A 21,808-nucleotide genomic window follows, 5' to 3' on the forward strand; every position below is an offset into this window, starting at 1 on the left:
ACCAAAAATCACTACAATACATTTTTGACACATTTCTCACAGATGGTTCAGATCTGTGGTTTTGATGCTTTTTTTTACCTCAGGGACAGACCGGCTCTGTGCCACGGCTTTCTGGAACACACTCTGACATAATCTTTCTTGTTGACGTTCTCCAAGAACTTCACATACAAACGCTGGTAACGCATCTTAGCATCACCGAAGTAACCAAGATACTGAGGAGAAGAGACCGTAGAGATATGAAGTATTATTTAATAAACAGTTGTTTTAGTGGAGAAAAATGTATTATGTTATACTGGGTAAAAGTGAGGATCAATCAACTGGATACTCTTAAAGGACAAGTTCACAATTTTTCCTGTTGTCTTTACCCTTACATACTGTTTGGGTCCGTTTTGACATTTGACAGCTTTAAAAACAAAATTTTGAAATTTGATGACTTCCTAAAGTGGCCCAAAATGCACAAATATGTTTGTCCATTGAGGCTGTTCTGGGTCAAATGATCTCTGTATCTATTGCCATGTGTTTTAGTGAAATGAATAGTTCATAGTTTGAATAAGATAGTAGTTTTTATGATGTAGCAGTGAAGACTGATGGCTCTAATGGTTCTACAATAAACCCCACACTTCCATAAAGTTCTGCTCATTTTACCTTTACATTAAATACATTTACATCATTATTGCTATGTTATATTTTCATGTCTTAGGTAAAATAGGACATGATATTGTGGATAGTAGCTGTTTTTTCTCCAACAATGAAAAAATACACTCTCTCTGCTCTCTGAAACATCCATCAAGGTTTAATCACATTTATTGATCAGTTAGATCCACTATTCTTAGACCAGGTCAAAACTGACCCAGAACCTACTGTGAGGATGTAGAATATGAACAGTATGTAAGCGTTAAACCAACAGTCAGGAGCCCAAATGATGATTAAAGCTGTTTTTCTTACTGTAATGATTCCTCCTGTTCATACTGACCATTAGAAGATCTCTTCATAATACTCTTACAATGGAAGTGATGGAGGACTAAATCCACAGTCCTCCTTCTGTGTAAACATGGATTTAAAAGTAGACCTGAAGCTAATATGAAGCTTCAGAGTCCAAATGAGTCAAATCTTCATCTTCTATGTTTCAACGTTACAGTGTTTTTAGTGTCAAAGTCTTTTTGTTACTATACTTCCACCACAGAGAAACAGGAAATAAATGTATGTCTGCTGTAAAACTCACATTACTGGTTGCACAGAACTGTCTTTGACCATCTTTGATCTCTGGACTGAATTTCTGGAGCAAGGCTTTCTGCACCCTCCAGATAGGTGGGGGCTCCCTGCCTGTCTGTAAGGCCATCTGAAGACACAGACAAACACAGTGTATATTATTCATGTTGAGTTAATGACATACTTCCTAGTAGCTGTGCAGGGACTCACCTTTAGAGTACCGATGTCCTCAGTTCGAACCACAAACTCATCCCTCTCCCGAAAGATTCCTTCACCTCCGCTCTCACTGTCCTCCTCCTCACTCTCACCAGCGATGGCGGCGTCAGCCTGCTTCTTCGCCAGGTGCAGGGAGGTAAGACGCTGGGGTGCTGGGGCCTCCTCCGGGGTTGGAGGGGATGGAGGTGGAGACGACGATGAAGAGGGCGAGGAAGAGGAGGATGAGGAGGGGGACGGCTGCCCGGCTTCAGGTTCCTGGTCCTGATCGGAAGATGATGGCGGCGGTGTGGTGGACGGAGGGGGTATGGACTGAGCCATGGGAAGATTGGAGAGGGGTGAGGAGGGGATGGCCGGAGGGGAGGTGGAGGGGGGTGGGGAGGTGCCTGCGGGTGGAGCTAGTTGGTAGGAAGCCTGCTGCTGCTGCTGCTGCTGCTCAGGAGGAGGAGGATATGTTGGATTGGCCTCTTCCTCTTCCTGCTGGATTGGCAGAGGGGAGGGCTCAGAGAGACACAGGGGAGGGAGGGGTGAGGGTGAGGAGTAGGTGGGGGGTGAGGGAGAGATGGACGGTGAAGGGGATGGAGGTGCAGGAGCAAGCACAGTTCCTGATGGAGAATCTGAAACATAGGGTGGAGGTAGGAAATGAGAAAGTTACATTTTATTCAAAAGCAGGCAAGTCACAGAAAGCTTCATTCAAGCCTCCAACACATGATCTCACATACTGACACTTTAAATTCACTTTTTAATATGAGCTCTATTAGAATTTAACATGTGTTTTATCTATAAGAGCTTTTTACTGTACTAATCTAGACTGTTAATGCTGCTTTGATCTGTTTTTGACTGATATGTGTACACTGCTACTGTCTGCATAAAAGAAGCTCCTAACAGACATATAAGGTGGAATTTGAAAAACTGCTGTTCATATTTATTGTGAAATCACTATAAGAAGATTGTAAGCTGTTGGCTCAGGAAGTAAAGGAACAGCACTGCTAGATATGAGGGTTTAGATATGGACACTACCAACAAAGGTCCATTCACTGGCTTCTTCCAGAGCTTTCTCATGGTCCTCATCATTGAATTGTCGTTGGCTCAGTTGTCATGAACTTGGTTCAGATGTCATCATATGACCTAAGTTTGGAACCTAGGTCAAATTTCAAAAGTAGCTCTATATCAGAGGTATCAAACTCATTTTAGTTCAAGGGCCACATAAAGCCCTTGATCTCAAGTGGGCCTGACCATGATAACTTATACTTATTATATATGTATTAAAACTTAACTTTAATAAACCATCTATTTAAAAAAGAGATAAACAGCCTGAGATGTCTTAAGAAAAATGACATTCTTTTGCACAGAAACTGCCCCCTTGAATATATGATCAGGTTAAATATGTATTTAATATGTATTCATTGTTTTTTCAGAGGATTATATTCTGCTCAGGGTGGAAAACCTTTGAAGCAGCAGAAAAATTGCAATTCTCATACTTTGCAAAGTTATCCGGTGGGCCGGATTGGACCCCTTGGTGAGCCCGTTCTGGCCCACAGGCCGTATATTTGACATCCCTGCTCTAAATCCATCCCTGAATTGTGCACCACCTGCTATCAGGCAACGCCCTGAGAAGAGATTATTCTACATTTGCTGATGAACGCTGTGAGATGTGGTTAAAAGCTCTGAAAAAATCTAGTGAGTGGACATTGAATATAAATTATTACCCAATTCTGTGTTTTTTGCCAACATCATTGTAACTTATTAGCACAGGTTTCACACAGAGTTTTAGAAATGATGATCAATAGGTCTACCTTGAAGGTCAAGACAAAAAAATGCTCAGTCATGATATCAAATATTTGAGTAGTAAAGTTGACTTTTAGCTAAAGATTTCCTTATTAAAGACACAAGACAGAGAGTCATAAACAAATACATTAATTACCTTCAACTTTCAGAACCTCTGACATCTGCATTTCAGACATCCTCTGCTCCTCCTCCTCCTCCTCCTCCTCTTCTTCCTCTTCTGCCTCCTCCTGCTCCTCCAGGCCTTCATGCTGCAGATTCTCTGCATTTCTCATCATTTCTTCATTGTCTGCAGTCTCCACTCCTCCCTCCTCTTCCTCTTCATGTTCTCCTCTTTGCTCAACCTCTCTCTCTTCTACTTCTTCTTGATTCTGTTCTTCCTCGTCCTGTGTGTGATGGTGATGCTGAGTGTATGTGAGTGCCTCCTCCTTTCCAGGCTCCATACTGGTGGAGGGGATGAGGGGAGGCATGGCAGGAAGAGGGGGGCTTAGTGGCGGCTCCTGTGGGGTAGGTGGGGACAGACTGGATGGGCCCTTGACCATAGCAGAGGCCATGGCAGCAGCCAGCGAGTGCGGGGTGTCGTAGAGGGCGGAGATGGCAGATGAGATGCTCTTCTGCAGGTCCTGGTTTTTACTGACTGAGTCCTCCTCATCAGAGGAGAAGGAGGGCAGCGTCTCAAGGTTCCTTTTCAGCTCCTCATCCAGAGGCTTGCAGGGACTTGGGCAATTGCTGAGAGCCAGATCTGCCCCCTCACCCTCCCCTTCCTCACTGAAGGTCCCTGGAGCCTGCTGTGGAGGGGTTGATGTTAAGGGAGGAGGTGGGGATAGGGGTCTGATCCCTCCCTTCAGAGAGGAGCAGGGATTCAGGGCTTCTTCCTCACCTCCGTCGTGTCCTGCTTCAAGGCCTGTCTGTTTCTTTCCTGTCTTCAGGAAGTCCAAAAAAGAGGCCATGAAGCCAGGTTTGAAGTCAAAAGCTTTCTCATCAGCCTGTAAAACAACAGAATCTAATCACCATGAGAGCTTTATGGGGTTATCCACTGCACTGCCATGCTTTCACACTGAGCTGTATTCCTCTGTACACTGTCAACTTGGTCTCATATTCACCTGTTAAGACTTCCAAGCAACATTAATATATTTACTGACCACTAGATGGCAGCAGAGAGAGATAAATGTAACCCTGACAAACACTCACAGGCCACTTTATCAGGTACACATGTGCAATCTAATGCAATCCAATATATGAGCACTGCTATAAACTCTCTCATGCATGTTAATGAGTGGACAAAATATTAGGGACACCATTGAATATATAATAACCCTCATACACCACCAACCTCTGCAACCTCAGTAATACATATAAAGTAGTATTATTACCTTCCTGACAATGTTAACACTGAAAATGTATCAGCGCTGTTGTATTGGATTGCATTAGATTGCACAGGTGTACATAATGAAGAGGATGGTGAGAGTATACTCATCATCAAACTCCAACAGAGTTAAAGCAACATTAGCATTCACTTTGAGTCGTGTTTGTGTTCACCTGATGAATCTAAGTCCAATATTCACTCTGCCTTCAGCTCTGCTTTCATCTCCGTCGACTCCTGAGAAACATACCTGGTTTCCTAGCAGCTAAATGCTTGCAGAGTTGTGAATAATTACCTATGAGTTTGTTATTACAAGAGACCTTTATAATTTCGTTACAAACTATTCTACCAGCACTGTGAGATAGCTCCAGGTGTTCTCTGTGTTGTTTCCCTTGTTTCATCAATCTCCTTGAAATGAGTTTCTAGAGTCTTGACTGACAAAAAGATCACTCTGCTAGAGCCAATTAAATGATGCTAAGACATTTTAGTTGCTGCAACTAAGATTACTTTCATTTTCCTTCATTCCTGAATCTGATCAGTTTCTCTAATAATGTGATCATTCGGCTGACAACATGTTAGAAACTATCCATCATATTTTCCTGAAGCACAATGTGATCAAATGTCTTTTGTTCATCAGACAAACAATCAAAAACCTAATGATTCTCAGTTTGTTATCACATAAGAAAAGAAAAACTGTTCATCTTTGCAATTCCTGAGCAATGGAATGTTTAGCATGACTCATTAATCAGTACAACTGCAGATATTTATCCTGTTGACTGATTATGTTATTAATTGACTAATAGTAACATAGTCTTGTATTGATAACAGGTTAAAAATATGAATATAATTGAATATATAGAATTGAATATATAATTCATTCCTGGCTGATCTGCCTGTGTTATTTTATAGTATTTGGAGATTGTTTTTATTTCATATCGTATTTTATTTTCAATACATTAAAAAATACTGTTGTGTCCCTATTCTTTTCTAGAAAAGCACATTTCTGTTATACCTCAAATGATCACATGTGATTAATAACATATTATTCATCATGACCAATGCTATATCTTACACTCATTCTAAAACATATATCTGAAGGTGTGCTCACTTCTGAGGCTCTCTAAAATTGAAAAGCATATTTTAATATTAAATATGTGAGTAGGAATAATAAAACTGCTGCATTTCACTTAATACAGACCCTGGATTCTGCTATAGGTAATAAAGCTTAACAGACAGCAGGTGGCAGAAAGGATCCTGCACTGAAAAATGTAGTAACCGTGGCAACAGCTGCCCTGGTAACAGCCATCTCTCTCCTCTCTCTTTTGTCAGTCAGAAAGAACTGGCTGTCAGTCAACTATAACCTCTTTCTCTTCAAACCTCAAATCACAAAAAGAAGACTGAAAATTAAAGAACAGTGTTTTTGCTCGACTGCAGACTAAATCATTTCTCACATTTACATTTACGTTTAGTGATAAATGCCACCTTTTTCACAGGTATGGACTTAATTGAAGTGTGACAGCAGAGAATGTGTTGCTCTCTCTACCAAAGGCTTGAGTTTGAATAGATGAGGTATGAATTATATATGAAGCTCCTGGCTTTGCTCATTTTTGAACAGGGACAAGCAACTTACTGAACTGGAGAGTTTCTGCATAGCAGCCCAGGCTTCAGGATTCAGTGGATCGTCAATTTCTTTCTTCCACGTCATCTGTGTTAACATCAGAGAGAACTGCTTTCAAAAATTGATTTAGTACAGGTTAGGTCACACTGTTTAGAAATACTGTTACTGGTAGAAAGTTGACTTCCTTTACATGTAGAAGAAGCTGATGTAATTCCTGTCCACAGATGCCCTATTATTTTTGAAGATTTCACGGTGGGGGTTGCGTAAAATCGGGAACACATTTATCTATCGAGATTATATTTATGAGAAGAATGTGCATATGATATCATCTAGAAAGAGTGCAAGGGCGGAAAATATGAATTATGTCTTATAGCTATAGTTAATATCTAAAATCTGTTGTGGTCCTATTCTTTTTGTATTGCACTGCAAAATGAGGAGTTCGACCCTGATACTTAGGTGTGTAGCTCGATTCATCAGTAAGATCACACACACACACATTTTAAGAGACAAAAAGTAACATGAACTTCATTGAAGTCCGTGTAAAGTAAGAATAAATATGTGTTCTGAGTTTGACATACCACAGAAAAGTGTGTTGTTAACCACCCTGCCAAATTTGAATGATTAAAAAAATCGCCAAATATATGAAATTAGGCTTCAAAGTTCAAAGCCCCCTACCAAGTGTCACCTGTCAATCAAAGTCACCACCTCTACCAGAAACATGGACGCTATGACTGAGAGCTTTCTGCTGCTAACTCAGCTGCTAGCTCGGCTACTAGCTCAGCGGCTAACTCAGCAGCTAGCTCAGCGGCTGACTCAGCTAACTGGCTAACTGCAGACTGTAGTAGTAGTAGTGTGTGCTGAATGTATTTCTACCTCTACAGCAGCAGGGGCGGGTTTATGATTTTCAGACCCGCCCACTAAATCCTGAACACAGAAATGTTGAAACACAGTTTGTGAAGCCTAGCTCCACAATTCAAATCTAAATGGTTGAAATGCTTTTTACACCTTTTTTAGAAATATATTTATGACCTATTTAATGTGTTTCGAAGAAAATGTCTGAATTCACTTTACACTTTAAAATCATTATATTTAAACTTGCAGTGCAGAACTTTTGTCTCCCCTTTCTGGCAGTGAGAGTAATTACACAAACACTGTCAATGACATCACCAAAGACCACTGACACTGTGAGCCGGCCCCTGCCTGTGGCGACACTGAGGACAGCACACCCTAGTCAACAAGACACAAACCAATCGTTGCTAGTTGACACAAAATGCATCATCAAGTCACCACAGACACTAGAATTAAAAACTCTGCTCTAGATTTACCTGGATTAATCAGCATTGTATGAATTTACTAAATCCTGAACTGCAGTTTTAATTCTTAGTTCCAACTCCTTTGCGGCCAATGACTGACTGGGCACACACTGGCTGAGACCCTGCTGTTGCTCTGTCAGGTGTGTATTTACTGCATTTTGCCATCAGCTCAGTCATGCTCGGTTGAAATGAGGTGACCGATTTGGTCAGTCAAGAGCATTTTAATGTTGGGCCCTTAAAAACTCCTGAGCTGTTAAAGCTGCAGCATATTAAGGTTCATTTCCCAGCTGCATTGTTCTAAAATTGCTGGGCTTGGTTTAGAAAAAGCCTTACAGATGTGAACACTCCTTAAAACTGAGTCAACATTATAACTTCAGTCACTGGTTAATCTCAAATCTAATGTGCTGGAATACAGAAATGTCACAATAAGAAGATATCTGTCCAACTGGATATGAGTTTGACTTGATATGGAAATGAAAGGTGTCCCCTCACAGTCAAAATACAGACTGTAGATACAGTCTGTCTAAGATAACTAGTCATCCCACTCTAAAATGAATATAAAGCTGAGGCTCCTTCTCCCACACATCCTCACCACAAAGAGTAAGTAACAAACAATAAGATGTATGCAGCCTACATCATACTACAAGGATTATGAGGATAGGATGATAAGGGATTCCTGATTAACATGGGGATGATTATTCTAAAAGGATGTTTTCATTAAATCATATCGTCTATGTGTCATTTTTAGATTTTCATGGAGAAAAAATTTTTATAAAAAAATAATAGGAATCATTTTAGTCAAACTTGTTCTCTGTTTCACACATATAATATATATGGGGGAGCATGAAACAGATACAAAAACAAACACAATGAATAATTGTCTTATTCCATATTGATGACATGGATTGTGTAAAAAAAAATCTTTCAAGTGTCTTTCCTCCAAGTCTCCATTTTTGAATAAATAAATCCACTGTTCAGCCCCGGATTCCTTCTCAAACCATGCTAAATTTTCATTTGCAAGATATTTGTCATTTTTCCGTCTTTTCCCCCATGAAAAAAAGCCACGGTGTTCCCCCTCAAGCTGTTGTGTATAATTTGACAGGGGAGATGAGAAAACTCTCAGCTTTGGTCACACATCACACAGTGCCAGTCTTATTCAAATTTGCATGGAAAAATCGGTATTGAATTCATATAAAATAGTCGTCATCCTTTTTAAACCTTTGAACATTTTTATTTGGAATTGAAAATAACTACAAATAAATTTACACTTCAAATAGGTTCAAGTCTAGCGTTTGTGGGGAAAAGAATGAATGAAGCTTTGTCAGTGCAGATAATGAGGAGGGGTCTCCCTGAGCAGATTAAACTGAGCCGTCACTTGATGAAACTCAGAGTAAACTATCAGTGTAGATACTAAGTAACCCTGGAGTTTAATAATCTAGAAAGATATGATTCATTCTGCCAGGTGTTCCTATAGCAGCAGTATTTTGTGAAGCCTCTCATGCTCTCCTTACCTCTCCAGCTTTCTGCTGCTGCTGCTTCATCATCTTGTCTTGCGTCTGGTTCAGCTCATTTCTGCTGATGTCCATGGTGGTGCTGGGTCCAGGACTCGGGCCCAGAGATGGTGCTGACCCCACCGATCCATCAGACAGGACCGGCTCAGTGCTGGACAGTGAGTCTGTCCTCAACAAGGATTCTGATGGAGGCATGGTGGGGATGGGCAGTTTGATCTGAAAGACACATAGCTCAGATGAACTCAGACATTCAGCAGGACTTTCAGGATAAAGTAGGTAACATTTGTTTTGTAGTTTGACGATCGAAAATATCTAGAACAGAAGACTACACGAGCTAATATGCACCTTCACAATTGTTTCTGTATTATTTCAGGTAGAAGTCATTTAGTCAAATATTTACATATTATATTCTAATAAAAAGATGCTGGGCATTGAGCATTGAGCATCAATCAAATCAGTGAAGATTGATCTTAGATCCTAGATTGTAGTAAATAGTACACTAAACATACATAGTTCTAAGTGCATTTAGAGGTTTATGTGGCATTTCTATTTCTAGCTGAGTTTCTAGATTTGTGAGCATAAATAGTAGTAGTTAGCAAGGTGACAATTTTGCTAGATAAGAAGTATGCATCTTTTAAATATCAAATACTAGTGCTACCAATGGAACACCAGGGAGTATTAAAAACAAGAGATCAATCACACCCTCTCTCACTCTGTTTCTAATTGGCTGGGCATAAGTAGGTCTCTGTATTCTGCAAATCAAAGTTCCATGAAGGTGAACTCTGTACGAGGCAAACGAGGCAGGAGCATGTATTCTCTGCCTTCATCAGTCACAAGAATGGGGAGTGAATCTTGATGTGTCTGCATCCTGAGACAAGTGCAAGAATAAAGACGGACAATTTTGAAATCCTAAAAGTGAGCCTTCCTGCCCCAATCAATTAAACCTGTTGACAACAGCTTTAACGTGTTAAAACCCCTTACAATAATGTCTCCTGCTTCTCAGTAATGGATAAATCCAGATTCTGTGAATATGCTAATGTTTCATTTCAAAAGTCCATTTTCAGTGTTTGTGCACTGAAAGCTTCAACTATCCACATTGCACTTGAATTGTATACTGGCCCTCGATTGGCTCTAAACATCTAATCTCAGATTTATGGTGAGTACAGAAAAACTACACATCAGCAGGTGTGACAAACAAACTCTGCATACACATCATTCTGCACAGAGAAGCTCACACATCCAACTGAATTAACATTTTTGAGAGGAGGGTCACTTAAATTTGGCCACCAGCAAAAAATAGCAAACTGTACAAGTATCTGCCAGCATGAAGGAAACATTACTTTATCCAGATCTGATACCACGTTAGTCTTACTTGGAATAATTAAGAAATAGATTGGTAACACTAATTCCTTGTTGGTGTCTATCAATGTAATTTATCAAGTATTGCAAATTAGTCCTAACTGTCCTCAGAGTTCTCAGTGATACATTTTGTTCCTACTTTAATGCATGCAAGTGTTAAAATATTTCATCAGCACTGTGACTGAAGAACACACACTGTTAAATTGTTACTGTAGATCCCAATCATCTTTTGAATACCTACACCAATTTTGACAAAGTACACATTTACCCTTAGTGCCTTCAGTCTCAGTTATTTGTCATATACATAAGTTTTTCTATAATCTATCTTTCATCGAATATATTTAGAATGAACTTTTAATAATTTACAAAATGTATAAGTAACGTTTAGAACAAAAAGTTAACTAATAACAATTATTAACTAATGTCAAGTTTGTCAGAAATTAAAATGACACATGTAATTTGGTCACTGATTTGAATTACATTTCTAAATGCATAACGGGTGGGTTGATTCATCATCAGAGTACTTTTACTCTTTGCTGAGAGTGCACAAGGGAAGTTTAATAAAGTCCTACTCTAACCCCATTCTAACTTTGTAGGAGTCACTATTTAATTATTGATAAAAACAGAGGCTGATTGTCTCTTCTTACATCTCCATTTACCTTGATAGGTCTGATTGACTCTTGTTGTGGCTGCTGGGACGGCTGCTGTTGATGTTGTTGATGATGATGTTGTTGCTGTTGGTGATGCGGTTGGTGAGAACAGGGCACATGCTGCTGCTGATGATGCAGGTGGTGCTGTTGTTGCAGTGGTGCTTGGTGGTGATCTGGTTGTTGTCTGTGATGTTGGTGTGGATGATGCTGGAGGTGCTGCTGTTGGCTGAAGTGTTGCTGTGGAAGATGCTGCTGCTGCTGCTGCTGCTGCTGCTGCTGCTGCTGCTGATATGGGACGCTTTGTGCTTTGTTCATATCACGATGCATATCCACGAGTCCTTCTTCCTTCCTGCCTCGGCCTCTACCCCGCCCACGACCTCTCTTACTTTCTCCAGGCACTGATCCCATCAGCCCCCTGCAGTAAGGAGGCTCTGGAAGAGGACGTATTCGTGGTCTACCTCGTGGGCGAGGAGGGCCTTCACGTTTTGGTTTAGTTGGTTTCCTGCCTCTTTTCTTAGGGCCTTCCTGGGGGACGAGTTGTTGAGGGTGTCCAAGAGAAGTGAAGTTGGAGGGGTGGCAGAAGTCCATTTCACCCATCAGTGGACTAAGTCCACTTACTCCTGATGCCCCACCAGCCTTCCTACAACTAGACACCAAGTCAGGGAGCAAGTCAGGAAGGCGTCGACTATTGAGGCGAATATCAGCCGGAGCATCAGCTTTATCCTCATCATCCTCAAATTCATACTCCTGCGCATAGTTTTTCTTTGTTTGAGGTTGTGGCTCTCGCCGCTGTTTAAGCAGGTGAAATGAGCTGGTCTTCAGCAGCTTCTTGGGTCGCGAGGAACAGAAGATAGGTGAGGTCAGACCAGCAGGGTTTGAACTTCCACCTACTCCCACAGCTCCCATCATCTTGTTGATCGAACCATCCCCTTGAACTCCTGAACCCAATCCCATAGTGGGAGTCTGGGACTGGATGAGGCCAAGCTGGTCAGTATTCACAGTGGAGGGAAGCTCGTGGGTCTTCATAGAGTCAAGGTCTAAGTGCAGATTGCCATTTCCTGTTCCTGGAAGGCTATGGCAATACTGTCCATACCCTTGATCACTGTGATGACCGACCATATCATAGCGATCCCCAGCACCTGCTGCTTTTAAGGCCTCCATGCCCTCCTGCCCTTGCCCAGGACCCTGGGTAATGCTTTCTTGACCAGCCTGTCCTGCCCCAGAATCCCCAGCACAGCTTGACTTGTAATCAGCAGAACAAAACATGTCCTCCATCCCAGGAAAGAACGAGCGGTCTTCATCGTTTAAGAGAGAGTCTGGAAAGCAGATCGATGTTAGTGAGGCAAACCGCTGCTGTTGTTCCTGTTGCTGATTTTGAGTCGGTCCGGTTTTACCTGGTGGGCTCACTGTGTCATACTGGTGCTGCTTGAGCTGGTCTAACTGGGAGTGTGACATCTGGTTTTCAGGCTCTCTCGGTTGGGGCTGTGGCTGTTGTTGGGGTGTTCCCATATTTGCTGCCATCCTGTGGGAGTGTGGGTGAGCTAACTGAGAGTGTGACAGCTGATGGTGAGTGTGTGCTTGCTGTTGGTGGTGGGCATGGGCCTGAGCCTGGTTGAGGTGGTGCAAGTGCGAGGATGTGGACAAGCCCAAATCTGGTTCGGAGAGGAAATCGTGAAGATCTGAGGCTGTTTGTTGGGGGTGGTGGTGGGGTGTAAGTCTGTGCTGCTGTCTATGTCTGTCTCCAACGCCTCCATCTCCTCCTGTAACACCAATCCCAACTGCAGTCCTACCAGCTCCTCCACTGTCTCTGCTATTCGTCTGGGAAAGGGATTGGTCTAGCATGTCTAGGGGAGACACTGAGTTCTGACTGGCTTGGGTTTGATCTCTTGGCTGCCCTCCAAGGCTGTAGTGGGTGTCCATACTCTGAGTCTGGAGCTGGAGTTGCAACTGCGAAGACTGGTTCTGTGGGTGGGATTCCACCCCAGTGGGGCCTGCTCCTCCAGCAGAACCCATGATGGCCTGCTGGCTCAAAGGATGCTGCTGTTGCTGTTGCGAGGCTTGCTGGGGGTCCATCTTAGTACGGGTGGTATGGGAAAGGACAGACTGCAGCATGTGAGATTGCTGGGGAGGGTCTGGTGGTGAATCCATCAGAGAGAGGGGGACCTGGCTTTGTCGAGCCTGCTGCACATCTGGCGTGTTACACAAGTAGGCATTGTCTGTACCATCTGACGACTTCTTCAGCTCCATGTGAGGGTGGCTGTGTGGGTGGGAATGGGGATGGTTATGCTGGGAATGTTGTGGGTGCTGTGTGTGTCGAGAGTGCTGGGAGAGCTGGGAGTGCTGAGAGTGTTGTTGAGGATGTGAGGACACATGTGAGATGTGATGGGCATGTTGGGAGTGTGGGTGCTGTGTGTAGGGGTCCCCCCTTCCATAATGAACCACAGAACCCAGGGAGTCATGTTGCTGTTGATGGGAGTGGGTAGTGTGGGAGTGGGAAAGAGAGTCAGTGACCCCTCCTACCCCTCCAGCAGTGGACTTTGTTATGGCCAACTCTGATTTGGGTGGCTGCTGTTTCTTCTGTGATATGTCTAACTGACTATTCAACCCACTGTTTGTGTCACCAATTGCCGTTCCAGGATCTGAACTGCTGGTGGTGTTATTGGCACGAATGACACTCTGAAGGTGGTACCGCTCTTCTGATATCTTGTCAATGTCATAGGTCACCCCCTTGCCTTCCCCATCCCTAGCCTGTGGGAGCAGTTGGGGTAGTTGCTGAGGAGGTGGATGATGCTGAGAAGGATGGGGAGTTGAGCTCTGGGCCTGTAGTAAGTGGTGAATGAGGAAATCATCATCATCCTCTTCCTCATCTTGGGAGCGCTCAACTCCTAGCATGTTGCTCTCTGTTTTTGGTTTGGGTGGTGTTGAGTGGTAAGATTGACTCTGCCCTTGCCGTGTATCAGGGAAACCTTGCGGTGAGGACATAAACGCGGGGGAGAGGATGGAGGATAAGTATTTGTTGGCCCCTGAGCCTCCAGGAGACTGTGCAGGGCGAGCAGAAGCGGGAGAATGCAGACCAGGTCGGCTGATAGCAGAATTGATGGAGGGTGAAGGACAAGATTCATTCAAGTGGTAAGAGCTGCTGCTAGCATTACTAACCCCAGCAGCACCACTTCCTGATCCTGCAGGTCCACTTCCTGCTGATCCTCCAGCACCCCCATACCCTAAGGAAGGACTGTCTGTTCTTCTTAGAGTAGCTGAGCCATAACTTGAGTCCCCAAAGACTATCTCTGCAGAGAATGAGCGTCCTCCTGCACCTAAACCAGTGAAAGCCTTTCCTCCACTGCCCCCTGCTCCAGAGCTCAAGTCCTGGGCATGAGGTGAGTTGAAGCCCCCATAAGACTGGGTCATGTGTGTAGATGGAGGCTGGTTGGGAGAGTAGGACTGGGCATGTTGTTGGGGAGGTGTCTGGCCTTGTAGGTCTGTGCTGGGTTTAGCCACAGATGGAGAGCCATAGGTGGAGAGGCATTGTTTGGGTGCTGGTTGTTGAACAGGTGTGGATGACACCACTGGCAGAGGAGGTGGTGCCGGTGCTGACTGAGGCGGGGGTTGCTGACGAGATGGGGCAGACAAGGGGCCGGTACTAGTCTTGGAGCTAGAAGAGGATGAGGAGGAAGTGGAGGACGCCGATGGAGGAGTGTGTGGGGTACGGGAAGAGGATGATACTGAGCCTGAAGAGGAGTAGCCACTGCTGGAGCTGGAACTTTTGGCTCCTTTAGTGGCAGATGAGGAGGAGGCAGAGGAGCTGGAGGAGGAGGAAGTGTAGGGAGTTTGAATGATAGGTCGATATATCTGGGATTCTGTCCGTGGTGATGGTTTGGGGTCTGAGGATGGGCTCTGCTCCCCCAGGGGACTGCAGGACAGTCCAGCATGCCGGTGGTGACTTGGTATTTGCTGGTATCCCGATGACCCACCACAGCTGGCATACTGCTGTAGGGGGAGTGTTGCAGACTGGGCTGGGGACGAGCGTTGGTAATGCTTGATCACGCTGTCCTGCCGGGATACCGTCCTCTCCTGAGGAGGCTGGGACTGAGGGGGGGCCGTGGGCAACAGTGCTGGCGTGGAAGAGAACATGGAGGCGTTATAGAGCTGAGAGGACTGGTTGTGAAGTTGGGAGGACAACAGGTTGAACTGGGGAGGGGGCAGGTGGCAACTGGAGGAGGTCGGAGGGACTTGGGATTGAGGAGGGGCTGGGAGCTCCTGAGAGCCCCGGTAGGTGGTGCTCTGGGAAGACAACAAGCGATCAAATCCCAAGCTGGACTGGGAGGGTGTTTTGATGTGCAGCAGGGGATCATGGGGGGACAGCAAACCGTTGGAAGTTGGGCTAAATGTAGGCGTGTCCTGCAGGGATAGTGAGGGGGTGAAAGATCGTCCAGAGAAGGAGCCAGGATGCTGGTATGCAGAAAGGGCTGAGGAGGAAGGGAAGGAGCTGGAACCTGGAAGTGCCCCTGAAATAAAGAGCTCCGCTGGGGCTGGTGTATGCATTGCTACAGGACACAACATTACATGAACAGCACTGGTCAGTACAAATCACTGTTCAAATTTAACAAATTAGCAAATGTTTGTGCAACGTTTTTATTTTTTGGACACTTCGCAAATTAAATTAACACAAATAATTTTGCTACTTTAATTATCATTATTCACTATTTATGAATAATAGCATTTCACTCAGTACCAATAACCCCCTAAGTGTATCATTGCCCCAACAGGTTGACACTCACCAGTCTGCCAAGAGGGAGTGCGAAACTGAGAGAGGAGGGAGGATGCAGAGGGTGGGGGCTGTGGACCCCGGGACTCCAGGGCTGATATCAGATTCATGACGGACGGATCAGGACCTGAGGGGCTGGCGTGGTGCAGGCTGGCATCAAACAACCCCGACAGGCCTGGCAACAAACCACAGCCTTCACTTAATTACAGTTTTGTTTGATTTTTTATTTATAACACACATTTCTCAATACCGAGTTCACTTTTTCAAAACTCTTCACATAGTCAGTGTGGACTAAACTGTGGACCTCTTTCAATTGCTTGGACACAAAATGAATTTAATCACACCTTTTCAAAATTTCAAAACTGTTTTCTCAATCAAACTCAACCACACCCAAAACTCACATACAGTATTTACATTCTATTGTCAAAACTGTTTGTCAAAATGTAAAATTACACTGCAATTTACTGCAATCTGATACATCTATTTTATATCTAAAGCGAAATGGTGTTTTACAGCCTGTGAGCTCAGTATAGAGAAATGTGTGTTAGCAGTTGTAAGTACCTGCAATTTAAATCATATTACACATCATATCATCATATTTATGGTTTCATAAAACTTTATTTATTTCAAACCTTTACTTTGTGCTATGTTATTGAGTCAGAAACTCCATAAATTATGTAAATCATTGTGTATCAAAAGCTGAGCAACATCACACAGAAAGGCCAGCATTCTCCCTTGGCTGTAATTTTATGGTGTCATCTGTTCAAATCCTGCCTCCATGCACCATCCTATTATTTTCCTATTTGGACAGAGAGCTTGTCTCTTTTCTTATTTGGTGAACCATTTTCATCAAAAACTGTGACTGGTATAGCAGTTTTGGAGATGTGAGACAAGTAATCTAAAAAGCTGAGAGATTAATGATTAATCACCCTACCCTCCATTTATATTTCATTGTAACCAACTGTTTGGTACATACCACCACCGTAGCTGGAAATGCAAACAGGAGGTGCACCTGGAAATGTTCATACCACCATGATGCAGTGCACAAGATGTAACACAGAGTCTAACATTGACACAGTAGAAATATATTTTTCTCAATTGTGAAAAAGCTTGATAAAATTGTGAGCAGAAGATCCTTAGGCCTGCACTCAGTGTCTGTCCTTGTATTTAATGCCGCTGGCAGGAAGGTTTGGTGTTCATACCTGCACATCCCCACCGAGTGAGACTGCAACTGCACCATCTGGTCAAGAGTTAGTGTGAGTCAAATGACTCCAACCCTTATTATTTTGGCAGCCATTTATATATATATATAAATATGTGAAATAACTGATGAAGAGGAGGGGCAATAAACAGGTTTCCAAACTGCCAACCTGGTTTTGGAAATTTAGGAAATAACAAAGCAGTACGAGTCCTTAAGAAACTGAAAGTATATGGGTCATTGACAAACAAGGGATGAGCAATTCAAAAATATATTTAAAAATAGTTTTAAAATCAGCATCAGGCTTATTAAAATGTACATTTAGTATTTTTGTTGCTTTTATGTTGCACCATTTTTTTTTAACAAAAGTAAGACTGAATGCTATAAAAATGTCAAATGGTGTAACCACAAAAATGATAAATATTAGATATTGTATCCACCTACAGTGTATTTAAGTGTACTTATACATATAATTACTTTATTTAAAAACATCAAATAAAAAGAACATTTTTGGAGTATTTTAAATTTTAATACATTTTGTCAATATTGCGCAGGACATATCCTAAAACAACCATTTTTTCTAAATAAGTTGTGACAAATGATGTAAAATGTCTTTAAAAAAACACAGTGTTACATTGCTAAAAGTGGACTATATTTATTACACATTTTAGTTCACATTTATTTTCCTGTATATAATCAGATTTTTGTGAAAGAAATACTAGTTACATCAATTGACACTGGGTTGCATCACATCATTGACCAATATGGAAATAATAGAGAATGATTGTGTTTGATTCTATTTATTCATTATCTGTACCCATTTATGCTTTTGCAGGGTCATGCAGTCCTGACACTAGTGAAGAGGTGGGGTCCACCTGGACAGGTCACCAGTCTATCACTGGACTGACACATACAGACAGGCAACCATTCACTCTCACATTCACACGTACAGTTCACCAGTGTAATTTGAATCATTTTTAAAGGGCTTATTACAAATCTCATACTTATAATCAACCTCAGACCTATTACTAACTCATTGTGCATGTAATAATGAAGCAACAATCTAAGAGGCATTCCACAGATTGCACTGTACATAGAAATAAAAACTGTTTTGATGTAGAACTGTATTTGTAAAGATAGACCATCCAATCAATCCTTACCAAGTGTGCGTCCAGCAGCACCCCAGGCCGCGCCCTGTCTGGAGCTTCCTGGGTGGTGGTTGGTTGCATAGCCCTGGAGGGGGTGAGGGGTGCCATAGCCTTGCCGGTGTAGAAGCTCTGAGTCTGGGTGGGATGACCTGGAGCTCCCATACACGAGGCTGAGGACATAAGGTTATTAAGTTTGACTTTTTTGAAGCCACTTATTTACAACCAAAAGTTATCTGTCTTACACTGGACAAGCCAGACCGTTGGATCTAGAGGTCGATTTACCTAAAGATTTAAAATCTGTTATTCTGCATCTCCTCTGCATATTTGACAATCATACACTTGTCTAAATGCAAAATGTACTGTATGTCCTTATTTAGCCAATGGGAAAAAAAGAAAAGTCCACGTATCAACATTATTTGATTTAACAACAAATATGAATGGGGTTCTGAGAAGTGATGTGTGTGGTGATTGAATAAATTCATGAAGGTATTACTGGTACTGCCTTCAGCTATTTGAGATAATTACAGGTAACAGGTCCATTCTGGTAGATGAAATGTCACCACGTTTAAACCTGTTTTGACAGCTTTCTCTCTCTCCCTTCCATCACATCAACAAGCACTGGACTGTTTTGATATTTAATGGTTTACAGCTGTCTAAAGGAATCATCTCCAACACATATGGCCACACGACTTCATTGATTATGATGGTCAGAAACCTGATCTCAAACACATTATCATCACTATGACACTGTCTTGAGAATATGTTCATCTACTAATGTTTGAAGAACCTTCTTCTTCTTGGACCACACCAATGTATATGCATGTTGTAACCCAATATGTACACTTAACATATATTTATAGTGTAGTTTCCAACATTTTCACTTCATTTCACAACAGTATTAAAACAAAGTTGAACTAAGTAATCCACCAGTGTTCAACATGACTGATCCCTGCTGTGTCCCATTAAAGTCTCTGCAAGTTGATTCTTGTGTTGCCGCGAAATGAACAGAACAAAAATAGTTGCTTGGAAAATCTGGAAAAACACATTCAAGAATATCAGATTTTATTTGTCACATACTCATCTGACATGTGCAGTGAAAATGCATGGTGTCATACTCATGAGGCCGTGCTACAACTATAATGATTGGAATGAGAGTCAACATTTGAATGAGAAAAATAAAAATTGAAATTGATGCAAATTTAAAGATAAGTATTAGGGGTTTTTTCAATTGGTAATATGTATTTCTCAACACTGAGTTCACTTTTTCAAAACTCTTCACACAGTTGGCAAGGAAGCAATCAACCTTTCATTGCTTTGACACTAAATACATTTAATGATCGCATATTTTAAATGTTATACTTACGAACATAACACAATTCTAGTGCATGTTCATGTGGGAATGTTGGGTCTCTCTTTGTGTAAAGTGCCTTGAGATAACTTTTGTTGTGTTTTGGTGCTATATAAAGAAAGATTGATTGATTAACTATACGTGATACATCTACAGTACATCTAAAAAAAATAGAGACCAACCACAGCTGATCCCCAGGATGGTGTCACTTTTCCTCACACCTTATGATTCGCCATTCGCTCAACCTCACAGAGGAATTATTTTCTTCATGGAGGTGAAAGGTTTCTGACCACCAGCCACATGATCAAATGTCTCCCTCAAACACAATGATGCTGGATGTCTACACATATTAGGCATGCAAAAAGTTTCTTTCCTATGTGTATTACAAGAGAAGACATAAGCTGCGATGCAGGGTTCAGCAGCCATTCAACTATGGGCCATTTTTTCAGTAAATGAAAATGTAAAATGTACATAGGGTTAGGGTTAGGGTTAGGTGTTAGGGTTAGTACAGTACTACATCATGTAAGACAAAACTATACAATCTTTTGCAGACATCCAAATGCTCAGGTTGGTGCAAAGGGACAATGTGAGGTGTTTAATCCCACGTCCATCAGCATAGCAGCCAGTGTGTGGTGGACGATGGTACTCAAAGCAGAAATGAAGTCTACAACCATCAGTCTCACATAGTTCTATCTGCTGTTGGGAGGGTGGTGTGCAATACCTTGGAGACAACCTTGTTTGTAGATCAGTCTGGACAATAATCAAACTGTAGTGTCTTTGATCAGAAGTCTCAGCCTGTCAGGCACCACTTTATATTCCTCCACTTCTTCTGTAGCTGTAAGCAGCATATATTCATTCAAAGCAGTGCAGATGTTTCCGACCATGGTTCCTGGTTTGGTAGGGATGACACCTTTCACTATGAAGCTTGTCACTAATGTAAACTTACTAATGTTAGTACGGTTACCACAGTTAGACTGAAATATATTCCAACTGACATCACTCAGACTATCCTGTGGTATAGCCTCTGATGGAGACTCTCTCATCTCCAAAGCTTACTGTACAATCCTTTGTCTATATTCTGATACAAGGAGGGATGGTGCTGATAAATCTAGATGATGACCACAGTGAATCCCCATAAGATGATCAGATGTACCAAGTTAAGTGAGCAGGAGTCCATGGGATAATACTAGTAACTGTTCTGTTTGGGGTGGCTGTGGCTCAGGAAGTAGAGCAGGTCTACTAATTGAAAGACTGTACGTTCGATTCCCGGTTCCTCCAGTCTGCATGTCAAAGTGTCTTTGAACATGATACTAAACCCCAATTTGCTCCTGATGGCTGTGCCAGTATGTGTGAGTAGGCATTAGATTATACCCTGATGAGTAGGTTGGCACTTTGCAGGGCAGCCTCTTAAATCAGTGTATGAACATGTGTGTGGTTGGGTTGACATATATTAAGTGTATGTATGTATGTATGTATTTGTTAAGTGTTCTGAGTGGTTGGAAGACTAGAAAGGCGCTATATACATGCAGTCTATTTACTATCATGAAAAACTTTTGTCCATAAGGACAATAGAGGAGTACTCCGATGGTTGGGTGGCTTGATCTCACTCCACAGAATTAGACCCTTAGGGTGATGAACAAGTTCCTCACCCAGTCTTGTTATCCAAGGACTGGACGTTTGCAAGTAGTATACTGGGTATGGTGGACATTTGGGCCTGGCCCATTCATCCTAATTGTTCTCCACTCTTCATCAAAATGGTTCAGGTGCAATCTCTCTCTATTTATCCTTGCAACTCGACCAAATACATAAATACACCTTGGCACCGAGATGGATGGATGGATGGATGGATAGATGGATAGATAGATAGATAGATAGATAGATAGATAGATAGATAGAGAGAGAGAGAGAGAGAGAGAGAGAGAGAGAGAGAGAGAGAGAGCAAGAGAGAGAAAAAACACAAGTGTGCATGCGAAAGAGAGACAGAACATAAACCAAAATCTATTTACACAGTATTTCCTCATGGTTACTGAATTAAAAAATACAAACAGACTCCAGTGACCGTAGCTAGATTACTGAAAGGTGGTGTGACAGACTAGATACCTGCTCACTGACCTACTTAATTACAGGTTGTATGTTGGTGTTGGGGGCATGACGTGATAAGTGATGAAGAAAAATGCAGCACAGACTGCACCAGGTTCAAATAGTTGATAAAGTTATATAATTATCAATCAGCTTTTTTACCCTGATCATATTGCATCTTTGATAACATAATCAGGAGTCCAAATGATGATTAAAGCTGTTTTTCTTACTGTAATGATTCCTCCTGTT

At 42.3% G+C, this 21,808-nt stretch overlaps 1 protein-coding gene across 1 annotated transcript in view; it reads right to left on the reverse strand.

Moving 5' to 3' along the window:
- The window catches only part of prr12b (proline rich 12b), a 34,529-nt gene that overhangs the window by 6,557 nt on the left and 6,164 nt on the right, over positions 1 to 21,808 (reverse strand). Inside the window, exons 2-10 of the mRNA XM_053337681.1 lie at positions 18,145 to 18,302; positions 15,800 to 15,961; positions 11,031 to 15,565; positions 9,013 to 9,228; positions 6,201 to 6,275; positions 3,421 to 4,193; positions 1,420 to 2,062; positions 1,223 to 1,339; positions 79 to 212 (exon numbers count right to left, since the gene is read on the reverse strand). Coding sequence (XP_053193656.1) covers positions 79 to 212; positions 1,223 to 1,339; positions 1,420 to 2,062; positions 3,421 to 4,193; positions 6,201 to 6,275; positions 9,013 to 9,228; positions 11,031 to 15,565; positions 15,800 to 15,961; positions 18,145 to 18,302 — 6,813 coding nt within the window. The remainder of the gene's footprint in view (positions 1 to 78; positions 213 to 1,222; positions 1,340 to 1,419; positions 2,063 to 3,420; positions 4,194 to 6,200; positions 6,276 to 9,012; positions 9,229 to 11,030; positions 15,566 to 15,799; positions 15,962 to 18,144; positions 18,303 to 21,808) is intronic.

Source organism: Scomber japonicus, chromosome 18 (genome assembly GCF_027409825.1).
Source record: "Scomber japonicus isolate fScoJap1 chromosome 18, fScoJap1.pri, whole genome shotgun sequence".
Classification (NCBI taxonomy): domain Eukaryota; kingdom Metazoa; phylum Chordata; class Actinopteri; order Scombriformes; family Scombridae; genus Scomber; species Scomber japonicus.